Consider the following 17,350-nt stretch of genomic DNA (forward strand, 5'->3'; position numbering starts at 1 on the left):
AGGTGTCTGTGTCTGCTTAGGCGCTTGCTTGTTTATTTCTGTACTTCTCCTTTTGCTGATTTCCTCTCTCCATTCCCCATTCCAATAAATTCTTCCACCCCAAAGCTGCAGGGTAGGGAACGTTTCCTCACAGTAGCCAGAGTGACGTGCACTTTGTCCAGCTGCCAGTTCTGTGTCAGCTGCCTTCCTGTTGGCTGGAGGATGAAAGGTTTTAGTTTGCAGCACTTGAAACTGAAAGTATGTTCAGGTGTCTCTTAATGTGTGCATTTATTTCAGTAGACCACAATAAAAAACTTTAGGAAGATATTTGAGTTTCTATCTTTAATTGGATTTTATATTCCTGGGGTTAGGGATTGTATCTGAGTGGATTCATGATACAACCTCCTTTGGGTTTAGTCCCACTGCCAAAACCATGCACAAGAACATAAATATGTTGGTAAATGTGCCCAGTGTAGATCTCAGCTGTGGAGAGGGGCTTGAGCAGCTGCTTGTAAATGAGTTTAGACAGTAAAATTAATTGCTCTTGGTCTCAATAACTTACAGTGAGATGGAAGCGTGGCTCTGGGCATGATGGTCTTGGTGAGTAAAAGTAACTTGCAGTAGTGGCTGAAAGTAATGTCTTCCCTTTGGAAAAGCCAGGCCTCGCACCTCTGCTTCGTGGCATCAGCCCATCTGACTATTACAGGTCAAAGTTATTTCTTATGTGAAAAGAAAGAATTTCTAATTAATGGAGAGTTCTTTCATACTATTCTGAAAGCTTTAGTATTAAAGTCAAACAGGAATGCTCAAGCAGTTCTCAGTATAACAGTTCCCATATTTTAATATTCTTACTCAAATCAGATGTGGGTACCTTGCATTTCCTTTCTGTCAGAAACCCCTAAAGCATACCATGTTCTATTTTTGATATATTTTAATGACAGTGTCTTTCTTCTGACTCTTCTAGGTTTCAGATCAGAAGCCACTAGGTTGTTGGTCGGTTAAACATGGGCAGATTCTCACATGTCCAGTTGTGTGCAACTTTGAGACTCACGAATATATAGCTGTGCATGATGACAAGGTGAGATCCTTTATCTTTTCTTAAAGGTAAAAAAAAAAGGATGTAGGGAATTATGTAGTGAGTCTTCTGAGTGAGTGTAGATGGGGAAGAAATCAGTGGTGCTGGATTTCTGGCTAAATGTAAACGCCTGGAGCTCTCGGCTCTGTTGCAGTTCAGGTCATCTCTGCTCGTTGAGAGGACAGGGATGTGCAGTTGCACAGTCTGTTTTCTTAGTGACATGAAGATCACCGGTTGTGCAGTGACCTCTTGAAAACTGCAGCGTTCTCAGTGAAGAATGCCTCATGCAAACGTTCTCTAAGAATAATTAATTAATTAATCATTATTTCTCTTGTTGCAGACTGGTTGACATTTAGAACTGCGTGATTATTGCTCTGAAATGGTTAAAATAGTTCATACCTGAGTCCTTCTTTTTCTGCTCCTGTTTTACAGTTAAACATTTCCTGTTAGTGCACCTGTAGTGTTGCTCAGCACGTGCTGAACCTTTGGCTTTCTTTATTGTCGTTGATGAAATATCTTCCCTGACTTTTCATTGTTCTCCTTGTAACGTTCTGTTCCAGATCAGGTGATCTGTATCTTAATCTGTCTCCATCACTTTGATCTGCTTTCATTTAGAATTCTGCTGTATCTTTCTCCTTAACCTTACTCTTTCCTATCCTTTCTTTCCAATTCAAGATCTCTGAGTTTGGTTTGTATTCCTGTTGTCTCTGCTTCAGCTTCTTCCCTTGCAGACTTCCCTGAGTCAGTTGCCATCAAGGTGACTGTGAATCCTTTCTGTGTATTTTTTCCTCCTGTGTTCTGTGACCTGCAATCACTAGTATTGTGTGTGCTGAGAAGTCTATATATTACTGTTCTACTGTGCTTAAAAATGATGCTTCTCTTCCAGGTTTTAAGAATATGGAAGAACAAAGATATTAACTTGGACAAAGTATTTAAAGCAACGGTAAGTCTCTGACGTGGTTACTTTCATGTTAACATTTGGAATCCTGGTGGAGGGAAGATGCTAATTTTCATACTGCTGCTAATATTACATTTTAGCTGATCGTTGTCTTAATTTGTGCTTTATGATGTTCTGGAATATTGCAAGGAATCCACTTGGACTGAGAGCCTTGATCATCAAAGTCCTACTCTTAAAATGATTCGTATCCCAATTCTAGAGTTACAAGGACTTCCTTTAAAGGTGGTGAATTACGTTCAAATACAGATGTATTTTTGTTCTGCTGGTGTTAACGCTTTGTGTTCTGCTGTATAACAGTTCTTTCAACTCCTTACCCTCAATCATGTTTTTTTTTCCTGATGTGATTCAGAAATGTGATGCTCATTGGGACACTTTCCTGGCTTTTTGTCAGGTAGTGATTTGCAATATTCACAGCATTTCAGAAAATGGGCAACTGCTGGGTCGACATGATTAGGAATTGTACGGGTTTATCACTCTTCTGTTACTTGTTTATTGAAAGAACTTAAAAAAATCAGAGATTAAACACTTGCCTTTGAAGGTAATGTACTGAAGAACATTAATTCTTAATTAATTCTTCTTGTAATTTTGTTTTTCTATATAGCTTTCAGCTGATGTGTACAGAATACATTCACTACCCAATGGAGGGCCAGTGGTGCTATTCAAAGGAGGTGGTGTTAGAACTTTAGATGTCCTTTTGGAAGCCCCACAACAAGAAATTGAAAACATTATCTCAGATGAAGTCATCAGGTAAGTGATAAAACTTCATGAAGCTTGCTTCTTGCTCAGAGGAATTGATGATGATGATGATGATGATTAAAGTTGTTCCTTTTTTTGAGGGGGGTAGGGGAGAAATCTGAAGACCAAGATCTTGGAGTTGGGTGTTTTTTTCCAACACATTGTTTTTAAAATCTTAAAATTATTGATACAGATATCCTAGAAATAAGAGGCTGCCTAAGGAATAGTGGTGTGACTTTGGGTATGGCCCTAGAATTTAGAAGATGTTCATACAGCTTTCTGGTTTTAGGTGGAGTGAAGCTTTTATGGAAGGTCAACAACCTGTCTTAATTTTCGCTACTGAGAAAGTGAGTTGAATACTTTTTTTTACTTTCATAGCAGCAAATCTCAGTGCTTTTTCTAAAATCCACCAGTTGTTTAATTGGATTTTAAGAGCTTTTAGTGAAATCATTATCCTGATGTAATCAATCTCCTGTATATGTGTTATTTCTGATACAGTGGTTGAATTGAAGTTGTGTTGCTTTCAGGGCTGAGGAGCCTGGCTCTTAAAATTGCAGAGAGCAATTAAGATTAAATACAGTAGATGATTGTGTGACTCTTCATTGCACTCAAATACTTGCTCAGTGTGAAGAACTTATTAAATAGCATTTCTGTTTTAACAAAAAGAATTACAGAACAGAATCTGTCTGTTCACGTGCTTCTTCCTCTGAGTCCATTTGTTGCATCAGATTAGAATTTCCTTCACGTGCTTGAGTCTGAAAACTTTTCTGAATTAGGCTGAATGTCCTATAGGAAACAGAAATTCCTAATTTTGCTTAACATTCAGATATTAGTACTGCTTGACTTTGAATTTCTGTTACCTCTTCTTTGTGCAAATTAAAGTAAAACTTTATTTTTTGTTTTAGGATGAGGATTTTTTTGTCTACGTACAGAAACTGAAGATGAATAGTCTACACAAATACAAGCTCGAACGACAGGAACTGTCTAAGCCACTGCATTTCACAGCATATATAAAAAATAAAATGATCACACTTCTGTGTTTGTGTAAGTTATGTGTTCTAATGGGATGTGGTAATAAAGCAAATAATTGTATGGAAGGACATAAAATGTTGATAGTTATGAATTACTGTTTGAGCAACCTGGTCTAGTGGAAGGTGTCCCTGCTGATGGCAGGGGGGTTGGAACTGGATGAGCTTTAAGGTCCCTTCCAACCCAAACCAGTCTGTGATTTTTAGCTTTTTAAACTTTCCAAGACAGCTAGTGATAGAAGTAGTAATTAACTTTTCCTGATGTTTTAATGGCTGCAAAGGCTGACTGTTCTTAAATGTTATGACTTGTACTTTGCAGATCTCATGTGAGCTATACTTTTATTTTGCTGGTTTGCATCACAACGTGTCCTTTCAATATCCTGTATTATTTCTTCTTTCAGCACTCAAAGGATTTTGTTCTCTTTGGGTGTCCTCTTGCCATATCATATAAAATAGTTTTTTCACAGTGACAGATCATAAAAGCATCGTCATTTTTCTTTTACAGATTCCAATGACTCTGTGTACAAGGTTCTGATACCTCTGCAACAAAATACTGAAGAGGAAGAGCAAATTTTATCCAAGTCACTACTACTAAAGCTTTCCATATCTGGAAGTGTTCTGAAAGGAACTTCTTTTGTTGTTCTTGATAAAGACCATGTTGCAGTATTAGGAAGTCTAGCCACATCTGGTGAAGAATCCAAAGGTAATTTGAGAAATTGGATTAAAATGTCATAAGTTTCCTTAGGAAAAAAAATGTTGGTTGGCTCTTGAAGCTAGTACGTAGTCGAGATGTGCCGTTCAGAGCACCAGCTGAAAGATCACCTTTACCAGTCAGCTGCATAGTGGGCTGCAGGACCACACTCGCTGTTGTGTTTCAGTATTTGCTTTCATGCTGTTTGTGAAACACTTGAGAAGATGCAACAAGAGACCTCATGGATGGAAGGGAATTAAAAGGAGGATTTGGACACTTGTAAAAGGACCTATGCAGGGAAACAGCTGTGGTGTCCTCTAAGAAATCAGTGTCTAAAATAGGCGAAGCAAACCCTTACATCTCATGCCCGAACTTCTGAGGTGTGGGATCACTGAAATTGAAGCCACTGAACAGTGTTTTATAACAAAATGTTCTTCCTGACTGGAAGCCACACTAGCTGCTGTCCCTCTTGCCACAGCTTCTTGTTTAAAGCTCTTCACTGAAAAACTTAACTCCATCTCTTAAATATTTTTCCTGAGATCTAACCAGAATGACTTAATTCCTAATGTTGAGTATGTGACTCACCGCGCTACTTTGACACAGTTATTTCTATTATCTCAAGTGTTTTTAACTGAAAGTAGCAAAGGCAAATGTAACATTTATGGTACATCTATGTAGCATTTATACATTCCCATAGTATTTCTTTGGGTTTGTAACATCGGTCTTTATCCCTAGAGTGCCTGACAATTTGGAATACAAAGTTTCAGACGTTGCAAACTTCAAAGGAGCTGCCCCTGGGAACCAGTGGACAAGTGAGCTCAATATTTAATTTGTGGTCATTAAGCTTTGTGCACTTGGCGTGATAGCAGTGAAGAGGCTGGTGGGCTCCACAGTTCTGCTTCTGTCTGGCAGAGCAGGGAATGCCAACTTCAGAAACAGAGTTAAGATTCACCAGTTGATGAGCAATTTTTGTCAGAGTATTTAGCAGGAGAATGGTGGTTTATGGTAACTTTTTTGATAATTCAATACCTTCTCACTTCTGATAGTCTTGATTATTTGATGAAAACAAAATAGCTAATTAAACAGAAAACCCAGCCAGTATCTATCTGTTCAGACAATTTGCAATTGACTGCTTAAATGATCCCTGCATGTCCCTAAATAGTGTTTCAGGATGTTCAGGTGTTAATTAATGATAAGTAAACTGACGCTGAAGTAATAAATGCACCAGTGAAACAGAACAGCTGACTGGTTTTGTCATAAAAATTGCACAAGAGAAAATCTAAAAAATAAAATTATCAGTGCCAATACTTAATGCCTCAGAGCAGCTGCTGCACTTTTAAGACATCCCTGGAAAATACTCAACAGAATGCTTCTGATTTCTTCCTGTATTTAAAATCAGCAATTCATGAAGATCTGCTAACAATTGTTTAACCTACCAAAAGAAATTAAAATAATCTGATTGCTGACTTTTAGTTGAATTTTTGTAGTAAGGAGTTAAACATCAGCTTGTGCAGGAACACATTTCTCTGCTTATCTCCTCATTAATGATATTTTTTTAATATTTTATAGTTGTGGTGTTATGAGGAAAAATTTTTTTTTACTCATGGGAAAGTGCTAACAGTCATTATGTACAAGTGTGAAACGTCCTCCCTGGCAGCTGCTGTGGGAAAGCTCAAGGACAGTCAAACCCCTGGTAAGAATTTTTATAATTACAATGAAAAGATCTCGTAAAAGGAAAACTTCTGAAATTGTATAAGAATTATTTTAATCCAGTCCTATAAAATAAATGGAATCTAAACAGTTTGAAGTAACCTAACATGGTATTATCTTTCTAGCTGTTAAATTTACTGTTGCTGAGAACACCAAAGCACACGAATGTCTGAATTTATTGTGGCTTCACTTAAGCTGTGTTGTCATTCAAATACTGGAATTACTGCAAATACTGGAATGCCAGCTATGAATACTGAAAACAAAATGAAGTGCTGTCTCCTATAAATTATGTTCAAAGACCTTGTGATTTGATGGGGCAATGTTAAACCTTAACTTGTAAACTTTGGTTTAAAATTGTACTGTCGTAGTGTCTTTACTTTAGCATTGCACTGATAAAATGTTGTTGCAAGTAATCCTCCCAATAAATTGTGTAATAACTTATTTCTCTTCCTCCCAGAGGCTAAATGGATAAAACAGTGTGCAAAAGGGGTTATAAAATTACCTGCTGCCGAGATAAAACTAGAAACTTTCTTGGCATGAAATGACTTGGATTATACTTTAGAAAATACCTATTAGTATAAGAAGTAGATGCAATATTCATACTTTAATAAAGGCGCTTTTAAGTGTTACCTTCACATAGTTTCATTTTTGTGTTCACAGATGTATCTTCATTTATAGACTGGAATACCCTTGGAGATGAAGAGCTGGTGGTTTCCTTTCAGTCACAGCAGTCTGTAGCTCTAAAATCTGAGTCCAGAATGACTGTAAGTTAGCATTAGGAGCATGTGAGGTTTTCGTTTAATTTCTCTTGTCTTTTCCCCATGATGTTACTTTTACTTTTAGGTGTTGTCACAGAAGGAAATTTCTCTTTGTATTCACCACTCATTGTTTATAACACTGTTTCTGGAATTGGACTACCCAGTTACTAATTGTAACCTGTACAGCAAGTTGACACGTGAAGTTCCTAGTTACCTTGATTGAAATCCTTGAATCTATGTATAGACACCATCTTTTTGGAGCTGAATAATAACTTTTTGTTTTTCTTTATAATAGTTAAGATCAAAAAGGAGCACTGTTGCTAAAGTACAGCCAGATTCCTTATCAGTTGGGCAACTCTTACTAAATCTAAAAGTAAGTAAAGCAAATATCCTGGTGTTTTAGACACCCAGAATATTCTAGTTGTCTCTTAAGCTTTTATCTTTGTGCATGTATCAAGTTGACAAAGCTGCCTTAAAAGATGAGTTGGAGGATATTAGTTATTATTACTATTGTTATTATTGTGCTAGAATAGTATTTGGCTATGATGAAATTAAAGTTTTAGTCATAGGAGTGTGTTCTAGAACTGTACCATACAGGGCTTCTGAAAACTTGCACAAATTGTTCATTTTTAATTAAAATCTTCTCTTACAGTCAGTAAAATGGGAGGATATTTCACCTGAATTTTTTTTTTATTATTATATATGGCTTTAATTTTGTTGAAGACATTTTGGATCTAGAAAGTCGGAATGTTAGGAACTCCACTGCAAATATAGCAATAACCTGTTTAGTTCCTTTCTAAAATTTGCTGCAAGTGTTGTGGTACCTCAAGTTGCATCCCTGTGAGAATGTACCTACATCTCTTCCTGTGAGAATGTACCTACAGTTCAGCTGTGGCTGGATATCTTGGTAAAGTTACTGAAGTAACAGGCAAATAAACCCTGAGCAATTCTTGAAAGATACTGTTTACCTTGAGTTCAGAGTGAGTAATCACCCTCATTTGGCTCTCATAAAATCATAGAATGGTTTGGATTGGAAGGGACCTTAAAGATCATCCAGTTCCAACCCCCCTGCCATCAGCAGGGACACCTTCCACTAGACCAGGTTGCTCAAAGCCTCATCCAACCTGGCCTTAAACACTTCCAGGGAGGGGACTCATGCTCAAGAGACTACCAAAACACAGAGTACTGAGGGCTTTTTTGTAAATTTTCTTAGCTTGAATTCCAAAATAAGTCTGTTTTTGCTAGGTTTAATTAGTAACAGTACAATTCTCAAACCTATGCCTTGCACTTCTGAGTTACACAGTATTTGTTATTTCCAGGATGCTTCTACAACTGTATTTGAAGATGAATTGAGACAATTGATGTCAAAAGCACAGATGCCAGATCTCCAAGCCACCATGGGATGTGTAATAACTGCCCTTATGAACAGATGTAAAACAAATCCAAAGTACTACCCTCGAAATTTCCTGCTACAGATAGTCCAGACTCGAGACTTGTCTTACAGGTGATGATGATTCTGCATTTTTTTAATTATCATAGAATCATAGAATGGTTTGGATTGGAAGGGACCTTAAAGCTCATCCAGTCCCAACCCCCCTGCCAGCAGCAGGGACACCTTCCACTAGACCAGGTTGCTCAAAGCCTCATCCAGCCTGGCCTTCAACACTTCCAGGGAGAAGAGTCTTTATAAGGAATAGTCTTTAAAAATTATATTTTTTTAAAAAGTAGAAATCTAGTTCTTTTTAAAGCACTCCTGAATTATCAGAATTTTCTATCAAAGGTGCTTATGCTTATTTTCTGATGAAGCTGACACTTCCCAGATGGATTTTTGTGTAAAACAAATACTTCTGCATTAGTTGTCAGTGTAGTTTTCAGTGGGTGTGAACTATGCAGCCTATTCTTTTCATATTCTTACAGTTTATGTCCAGGTTTAATGGCTGTTGCTTTGGAGAAAAAAGATGTGCATCTCTTACAAGTCTGCTTACAACGGTTTCCAGATATTCCTGAAGAAATTACTTATGCATGCTTGAAACTATTTTTAAGGTAAATTGGAATAACTTTTTTTACTACTTCTTCACCAAGCCAAGCCCCTTAATAAAAAGCTGTGTGTTGCTGAGAATGGCTTTAACTTTATAGATAAGCAATTAATATTGTGCATTAAATTCTTAATTCTGAGCACAGTGTATGTTGCAGTCATGCAGACTGACCAACTTTTTACTAGATGTCTGTTTTAAATGTTAATTCTGAAAACTCTTTAAATGGTAGTTAAATGTACATGCCTAGTGGTAACACTGCTGGCTTGAATGGCATTTGCATCCTTCTACATAGGTTGTTACAGCTATCTGCTCACTGTGCAACAGACTTAATTGGGAACTTACCTGGGGTAAGAAGCCCACAAAAAAACGATCAATTCTTGTAAATTCACACACAAAAAAAATAGTTTTCATATCCCAAAAAGGATGAAGTTCTAGGTGGGCACTGTAACGAAAAGAAAAGACTTGTTGTAACTGTTCATCTGGGCTTCCAGAGCAGAAAGGATTCTTTTTTTTATTAGAAACATCAGATCTTCTTAATTTCATACCTTAGAATTGCCAAATATTTTATTACTAAATATTAGGAAAATCCCATAACTGTCTTATGGGTTGAAGAAGTTCCACTAATGTCAGAATAGAGTAACAGTTGTTGAGTGGGGTATAACCTTTAAATCAGCCCATGACAGAATGTCTAATAATACAGTGATTTACATTGTTTGAATAAAAGAGCAGGTTCAAGGTTAGTAACTACAAAATATGAACTGTTCTCTCATGGCCTTTATTCATTCTGCAAGACTATATTTTACTATAGGTTTTGACTTTCGTAGTAAGCTTCAAAGAGTTCATGGTGTGTACTGCTGTTGGGTTGACAGCACTGCTGATTTTAAAGCTAATAATTAAAAGTTTCAAACGTCTGGAATTTTCTTCTGCAGCATTAGTGAAGCCTATCTGCAGAGAATAGATGTGAACCTAGAATCTGTAGTCTGTTACATTGACGTTGAACTCAACAATAAAGAAGTTAAGACTGAAATTGTAGAAAATGGTTTCAATGCAGAGCTGGAACAAGACATTTGGGACACTAAAATCACAAAGGAAACGCATCGGGCACCTGATGGTGAATTCTGCCCCGTTGGACCGCAGAAGGCAGCGTTACTGTATCCTCTGTCTGTTTTAATGAAGGGAAGTCAGTGCATTCTATGTGATGGGAATGATTGTATTGAGTATTACTGAAAGATGTTTGTTCTGTTACTGGTGAAAATTTCTGAGATGTTCTGATAAGAGAAGTTCCTACTCAGTAGAAAAATTGTTTAGAATATAAATAGAAACAATTAACTTTTAACTACACTATTTTAAAGTTATATTATTGCAAAAGCGTAATAAAAGTTTGTCTGTTCAAGAGAAAATGGCACCAGTGATTTGAATGTGCCTGTTAAAACCTGTTAGCTAATGACATACTTGGAGTAAGCAGAACTGTTCCAACTCTATCATGCTATTTCAGTTGCCGTATGTATTTCATGATAGAAATAAGGGAGATTCAAAAGGCTGAAACAAGACCTCTCTCAGTGAACCGAGAGAAATATTTTAATGACAATTCACTTCAGTTTGTAGAAACTGGTGTTTTTTCCTGCAGTTTTATTTCTTTAATAGTACTGCACAGAAATGCTGTTCTCCATTCAGCTTACAGTGAAACATTTCTTTTGCCTCATCTGAAAAATCTTCCAGCTCAGCAAGCTGTTGTAAGTATGTTAAAATTAAAATATTTTAAAGCCTGTATTATTTTGGGGAGAGGGATAGAGAAGGGTATATCAGAATATTAATTGTATATCAGAAACTTGCTACTCTTACTGGAGTCTGGATCAAACTAATGCATGAAAATGAAATTAAGATGCCTAATAAGATTTAGTGTTAACAAATGTTACGTTTTTCCACATATATATGGAACTATTTGTAGTCCTTGCTTATATTAGAAACTGTAAGTAAGAAACCCTCTTTATGACATAATCTACTTGGAAGGTGTTCATATTTTGATAGCAAATATTGTACCTTTTCTTGATTTGGATGCTTTTTAAGAAAGGAATGAGACATGCTAATGTAGTTCCAGCAGAAACACTGTACACTGTGTGAAATACTAAATGTAATACAAATCAAACTCGAGGATTCAAGCACAGATCCTCTCAGTTTAAAAACAAAAACAAACTTCCCTGTCCTTCAAAACCTGAAATACAATTACAAGAACTGTATGTACCAAAGTATTTGAGTATATATGTGGTTTTACAGTGATTAAAAAAAACCCCAAACCCTCACATCAGAACAAAGCTGATCTTTGCACTGATCCATCTCCCTGATTTCTTCTTTTGGAGAAAGAAATCTTCAGCTTGCACTCAGTACAACATGATGTTGACCTCATTTTGACCATTATCAATATCTTGTTGGCTACTGAAAGTGGAACTGGGACTAAAATTGTTCATGTTGATCCAGTTTTTTAGCAAAGTTCCTACAAAAGTCTGTGTCTGAATTAAATTGCACTGACACAGTCACTGGAATAATGATTACCCCTGAATGTAACTTTACAAACTTTACACTGAATATTGCCAAGAGTTTTCAAACACCGAGCTGTAGATGGTCCAGGAGAACCATAAAACCTATTTTTAAGGCATAGTGTAGAGGCATCTGTGTTGCTTTAAAAATAATTTTTCAAAATCCTTATATTACTGTGTGCAGAACAAAACTCCTCAGTCTATTAAATGTTTGTCCTTTAAACATTTTCTGACTCTTCTACTTTTAGCTGTTTCTCAGGTATTTATACTACCTGTATGTGAAATGCAGTGAAAAAATTAATACCACTCTTCCCGGAACACGCTCTCCAACTATAAATCAGGTGAGAAGCTTGTTCCAAGAGTTGCACTGTCTTTGGTTTCTGTGGTGTGTAACTTTCGGTGAGTAGCTGTGAATATCTAAAATCAGCTGAGATCTAAATTGATTTTCTACAGTGTTGTCTATTAATATAACCTGTATGAAGTCAGATGTTACACAACACTCTTTACTCTTGGAAATAAATACACTGCCTTAAAATATGTAACCATGCCTTTTGCATTAGGAGTTCATGTTTCAGAGTTCAGCTTTTAAATCAAAATCTGTGTCATTTGCATATCCTAAAGTGTAAATGTACTTCTTTGTCTTCAGATTATGGACTGGATGTGCCTATTACTTGATGCTCACTTCACAGTTATGGTGATGCTACCAGAAGCAAAAGATTTGCTTTCGAACCTGCATAAGTTTGTAAGAGCCCAAGTAAGTTGCATCTTTTGGGATAATTATTTCATTTAAGTAGGGATTTAGAATATGGGTGTTAAGAAGGGGGTGGGAGGAGAGGCAGACAAAACCAAATTATACAGTAGATCAAATAATGGCTCCTCTGTATGCTCTGAACATGAACTGGTAGTTGCCTCTCCTCCTCATTTTGATTTCAAAAGCTGCTGTGTTTGGTTTAAATACCTGAAACTGTGTAGAACCACAGATAGTTCCACAGTATAATAACATATGAAAATAATTAAATTTAATTTTACTCTAAATAACTGTTTTCTTCTTTTTAGGTACGATTCTACTCTGAACTCAACAAGATTGAAGGAAGTTTGCTAGAATTACAAAGACTTAACCACCAGAAAGACTTTCAGACATATTCTATTGAAGTGCTGGAACTTATTTGAATTTGAAATGAGTTATTAACAAATTTATTTTATATTGATTCCTTTTATGACAAGGATGTATTAGCACTCCATATTGGGGATGTGAAAAGTTGTTTTCTACATAGGAGGAGCACGGTTACTCTGTAGCTACATGGAAGTTGTAAGTTTGAAACTCGTGTATTAAAAGCTCTCTGACTGGATGAGAAGCTGGATGCTTGTTTACATTTTCATGTATAACTTTGATATGGAATCATAAAAACGTTCTGAAATGCCACATGATTCTTGGCAAAGAGTTAGTCAGATATGTACGGTAAAGCTTCAAGAGGTGTTTCATCAAATGAATTGATATTTTTATTCTAATTGCTTCTTTTTTACTTAATAGTTGAAGTCTCTGATTAGATTTTTCAGAGTTCTCTTATATCAACTCAGGTTATGAACTATAGATGAACTCATTTGAGTTTGCTTCTTTGATTTTCTATTGTTAAGTTGGTTTTACTTTGTCCAAAGATGTCTTTGACACTTACAGGCTTTGCTTAAAAAAGGAAGGGAAGGTATAGGGAAGTGTAGGTATAGGGTTGTTACCTAACTCGCAGTGCTTGCTCTCTCCTATGTGCTGTGATATCACAACTTGTGAGTGTACCCTTTCATGCTTTATTTTCCAGTCCAACCAGGTCCTCTTATGCTGCTTTAAAAAAAAAATATAAGGGAATAGAAGGGGTTCTGTGGCAGTTAGTAGCTAAAATCTTGAAGGACAATAATCTAAAGCTGTTTTGATACATCTCTTATCTGATAAGACTACCTGCATCCAGAAGCTGCCTGCAGCTAAGGAGAAGGAAGAGGTGTACCGCAGGAACTGGACTCCCTTCCTCAAATGAAGAAGCAAAGTGCAGTTAATAGGGTGTCTTGTTACAGTCTTCATCTCAGAGGCTGCCATCAGCTCAAGATGAGTGTTTTCTCAAGCAGAGAGTCTCATAATCATACTCTAATACTCGTCTCTTGCAATCTTGCCTTATATAAACTTGGAGCTTTGGAGGAAAGGGAGAGGAGCATAAAAAATAACATTCAGGTAAAATTTAATGCTGCGGGCTTTGGAGTGAGTTTGACATGTCCTTAAGCTGATGGTGCAACTGAGAACTGCCAGCACAGCTCAGAGCAAGAAGAGTATCTCGCCTGTTAGATTGGAGCACAGAACTAGCCTGGCTGAAAATAACTTCTTTAGGCTGGTGACTTTTCTCTCAATAGTGCTGACTTAAGCACATGTTACTGAACAGAGAAGAGACATCCAGTTTGATTTGGACCAGAATGGTGGAAATAATTGTTTGAATAAAAGGCTCCTTAAACTTTGTCAGGTTAAACTTGTCTGAGAATGAGCAGCAGCATTTTCTTCCTTTTTTATGGCTGAAGTGCGAGGTGCATAACTTACTGGACTTTGGCTGTGTAACTCTGAAACAGCTGCACGTGGATAAAAGCCTTGGAGCTGTTGGAAGCTGACACGTTCTAGTTGTATAAACTGTTACCAGAGGTCAGTAGCAAATGAAAAAGTAAAATAAAAGTAAAATTTAAAAAACCCCACTACAATGGGCAGAATCTTATAGAGAGGTACTTCTTGGCACTGGCAGTAGTTGCTTTTAATTTTCTTAACAAGCCAATCTCAAATAATCTCCAATTTAAAATAAGAACATTCTTACCTACGTCAGAGTCTGTTTTCCCCAAGTATTTTTTCAGAGAGTGAACACTTTAAGTTAACCTCATCTATACGGCTTCTCCAATACAGCTTGAATTCTAGCGTTTCAATGTGTATCTTAGCTTTAAATTAGTTTTGATTGTCTTTAAAAAAAAAACCCAACTTTTTATAAAAGCAACACTTGTTGAAATTATTACAGGTATTCAATTGTACTGCTGATGATTCTGTACATTCTGTGATTCTGTTATTAGGTGTTCACTTAAAACCGACTCGTAATAAGCTACTTGTGGGACTGAATATTCACCTAAATTAAAGCTCATCTAGGATAAGGGAAAACAGGACAGATGAGTATAATGCTGGATTTCTTGAGATCTAGTTTAAAATGGGTGGTTGGGAACAGAAGCCTTCAGAGAAGATAGACTTATATCAAAACATGTCCGGAATAGCAAATAAGATGTTAAAAACTTATTTTTGCTAGTAATGTGATTGAATATTAATATAACTTAGGTATCAGTATATTGATAGACTTTGTTTTTTTCATGGAATCATAGAATGGTTTGGGTTGGAAGAGACCCAAATCCAGTTCATCCAGTTCCAACCCCCCTGCCATCAGCAGGGACACCTTCCACCAGACCAGGTTGCTCAAAGCCTCACCCAACCTGTCCTGTTGTCATACTAAATAAAACAGAAACTAGTAGTATATTGAATTACACCAGCAAAAATAATGTAAGCCCTTCCTGCCTAAGGCTGACTTCATTTAGTCTACAGCTAAACTCTAGTCTAACATTCCTCAGCAACACAGTAGTGTCTTAATAAATGTACATGAAACATTCTAGAGCTGAATACTTACATTCAGTGCTTAATACGTTATGTAATAATTTGGAGGGAAAGACTGGACAACAGCAGCTCAGTATTTATGCAAGAGCATATGCTTATTCGTTGACAATGTCATCCAATGTAGGTTCTTAAATTCTTTCCCTTACCCTTGGAGAAAGGAACCCATCCAGACAACAGCTTGGAACAACTAGGCTATTCATCTTCTCCAAAGTGCTTTTTGAAAGGAGTCTTTCTCTCCCATCTGTCTTGAGTAGGGAGGCAGTGTAGGGCCTCCTACCTGAAATTCCTCTTCCTGTTGTATTCAATTCACTCAGAAATACTCTCATTTAACTGTATTAGCAGACTCAAACTAGGAACTTCAAGTTCCTAATGGAGACATGTTTTGTTCTTGAGAGTGGACATGGGTAGGCGAATAGGTTAAGGGGTTCTGGTTGATTTCTCTGTACTGAGCTAAGCTGTGTGATGGAAAGGACTAATTTATAGTCCTGACTCTGAAAGTTAACATACCTCTCTTTCTATGTATCCATTTTTCCACCTATAAAATTTAAGTTAGTTATGTCCTATTCAGTAAGTACTTTCACATCAATAACTGATAAATAAGAGATGGGATTTAGAGACAAGGTATTCTGGTTCACAGGATTCAAAAGCAAGTGATTCTTAGCACCTTTGATCTACTACAGGTACACAAAAAATCCACAGTGGAGGTGTTAACACTCTCATAATGCTACAGGCTGTGTGAATATTAGTGCAGTAGATACACCTGATATCTTTGCTAAATGCTCAATGAATGTAGAGGTGGCAGGACTCGCAGGTGTTTTTTGCAAGATCACAAAGGCAGATAGTGAAATAACCTACCTCAAAAAACGTACCTGTGTATTTAAAGAGTTACCATAATCCTTTGCAACCTTGTAAGAGGTTGCAAAAATTAGCCCAACATAAGCAATCTAAAGGTAACTTTGAAAGATTTAGAATACAAATGGAGTATAAAGGTGAAAATGGGGTTAGGGAATGTTGTCTACTGCTGTTGCTGTGTCTGTATCGTACTGTGTTTAGAACATGGCTCTGAGCCTGTGCAGCTGCAACACTGAATATAAAAGAGTGCAACTGAATATGAAAGAGATGCAGATTAAAAGCTGGATGTAGGAGTGCAAATTGGGCTAAACCCTGCTGCTGCCTGGTGCCATTGTGACATCGCTGCACGCTTGACGCTGCGACAGGTTTGTGAGTTTAATGAGGTTCTGGGCCTGAGCAACAAGTTAATGAACAAAAGGCACTTGAAAAATTACTATAAAGAATGCAAATTAAATTACACATTGGACATACAGCTGGCATACTTACGGCATGACCAGTAGTGGGGTTTACATTGCACAGAGACATAAGCAAGGGACTGAGAGAAAAATGAAAATGTGAACACACTTATTTGTTAACAATAAGACTTCAGATCTCTTCAGGATCCCAAAACTGTGTAGATTTAGCAATGAAAAGGAAGGTTGGTTGTAAGAAATGCAAGACGTCTGCGTGCCTTGGGCCAACTTTCAATTTGTACTGCTTTTTTTGCTCAGGAAACTGATACCCTGAATTCAAGTGGGGGCATTAGAAACCCAAGAGTGCAATTGGTTTATGGAGATTTTTAGCCCTTTGGGGGTTCTGTCAAATGGGAAAACAAGAGGGAATACGAAATAGCTGAAGCCCATCTCTCTTTGGTAGCGCTTTGCTGCAGACCCAGCAGTTCAGAGAAAGGAGATGGACAAAACCGCAAGTGGTGGGGCCCTGTGGGATCTCCTCAGTCCGTTTTGCTTTACACCCACCCCGGGTAGGTCGTGGTGAGCTGTAAGAGGGTTTAATTTCTGTGTAATGGGTGAAGATGTAAAACACGGCAAGAGGTGAATATGGCAGCGGTCAAAGGGGCCTGTTTGGTGCCCGGGGGAGGGCGGCCGCTGCCGCCTCAGCGCGGGGATGGAGCGAAACCGCTCTGAGGGGAGAGCTGGCGGCTCTGGATTTGGCAGGAGGGAGGGAAGAGCCCCGTGAGGAACCCCTGCCCGGGGCGGAGGGGAAGGCAGAGCCCATCGCCTACCTGCGCTCAGAGCTGTCCCCTGCAGGGGTGCGCGGCCGGCGGGACCTGGAGCTGAGGGGTGGCAGCCCCAGGGGCTCCCCTCAGGGCGCGGGGCCAGATCTG

At 37.7% G+C, this 17,350-nt stretch overlaps 1 protein-coding gene across 1 annotated transcript; it reads left to right on the plus strand.

The window, feature by feature from the left end:
• Positions 1-940: 940 nt before the first annotated feature.
• NOL11 (nucleolar protein 11) lies at positions 941-12,850 on the plus strand (the record flags this gene model as incomplete). Its single annotated transcript, XM_029085699.1, is given in 17 exon segments — positions 941-1,057; positions 1,941-1,997; positions 2,614-2,759; positions 3,037-3,094; positions 3,653-3,791; positions 4,281-4,478; positions 5,202-5,278; positions 6,036-6,159; positions 6,837-6,940; positions 7,230-7,307; positions 8,254-8,438; positions 8,852-8,977; positions 9,900-10,121; positions 10,625-10,703; positions 11,753-11,845; positions 12,151-12,258; positions 12,561-12,850. Coding segments are annotated over 17 exon segments (2,025 nt in total), but the record flags the coding sequence as incomplete, so codon positions are not given.
• Positions 12,851-17,350: the final 4,500 nt, after the last annotated feature.

This window comes from Antrostomus carolinensis, unplaced genomic scaffold, assembly GCF_000700745.2.
Source record: "Antrostomus carolinensis isolate BGI_N321 unplaced genomic scaffold, ASM70074v2 scaffold30566, whole genome shotgun sequence".
Lineage (NCBI taxonomy): Eukaryota > Metazoa > Chordata > Aves > Caprimulgiformes > Caprimulgidae > Antrostomus > Antrostomus carolinensis.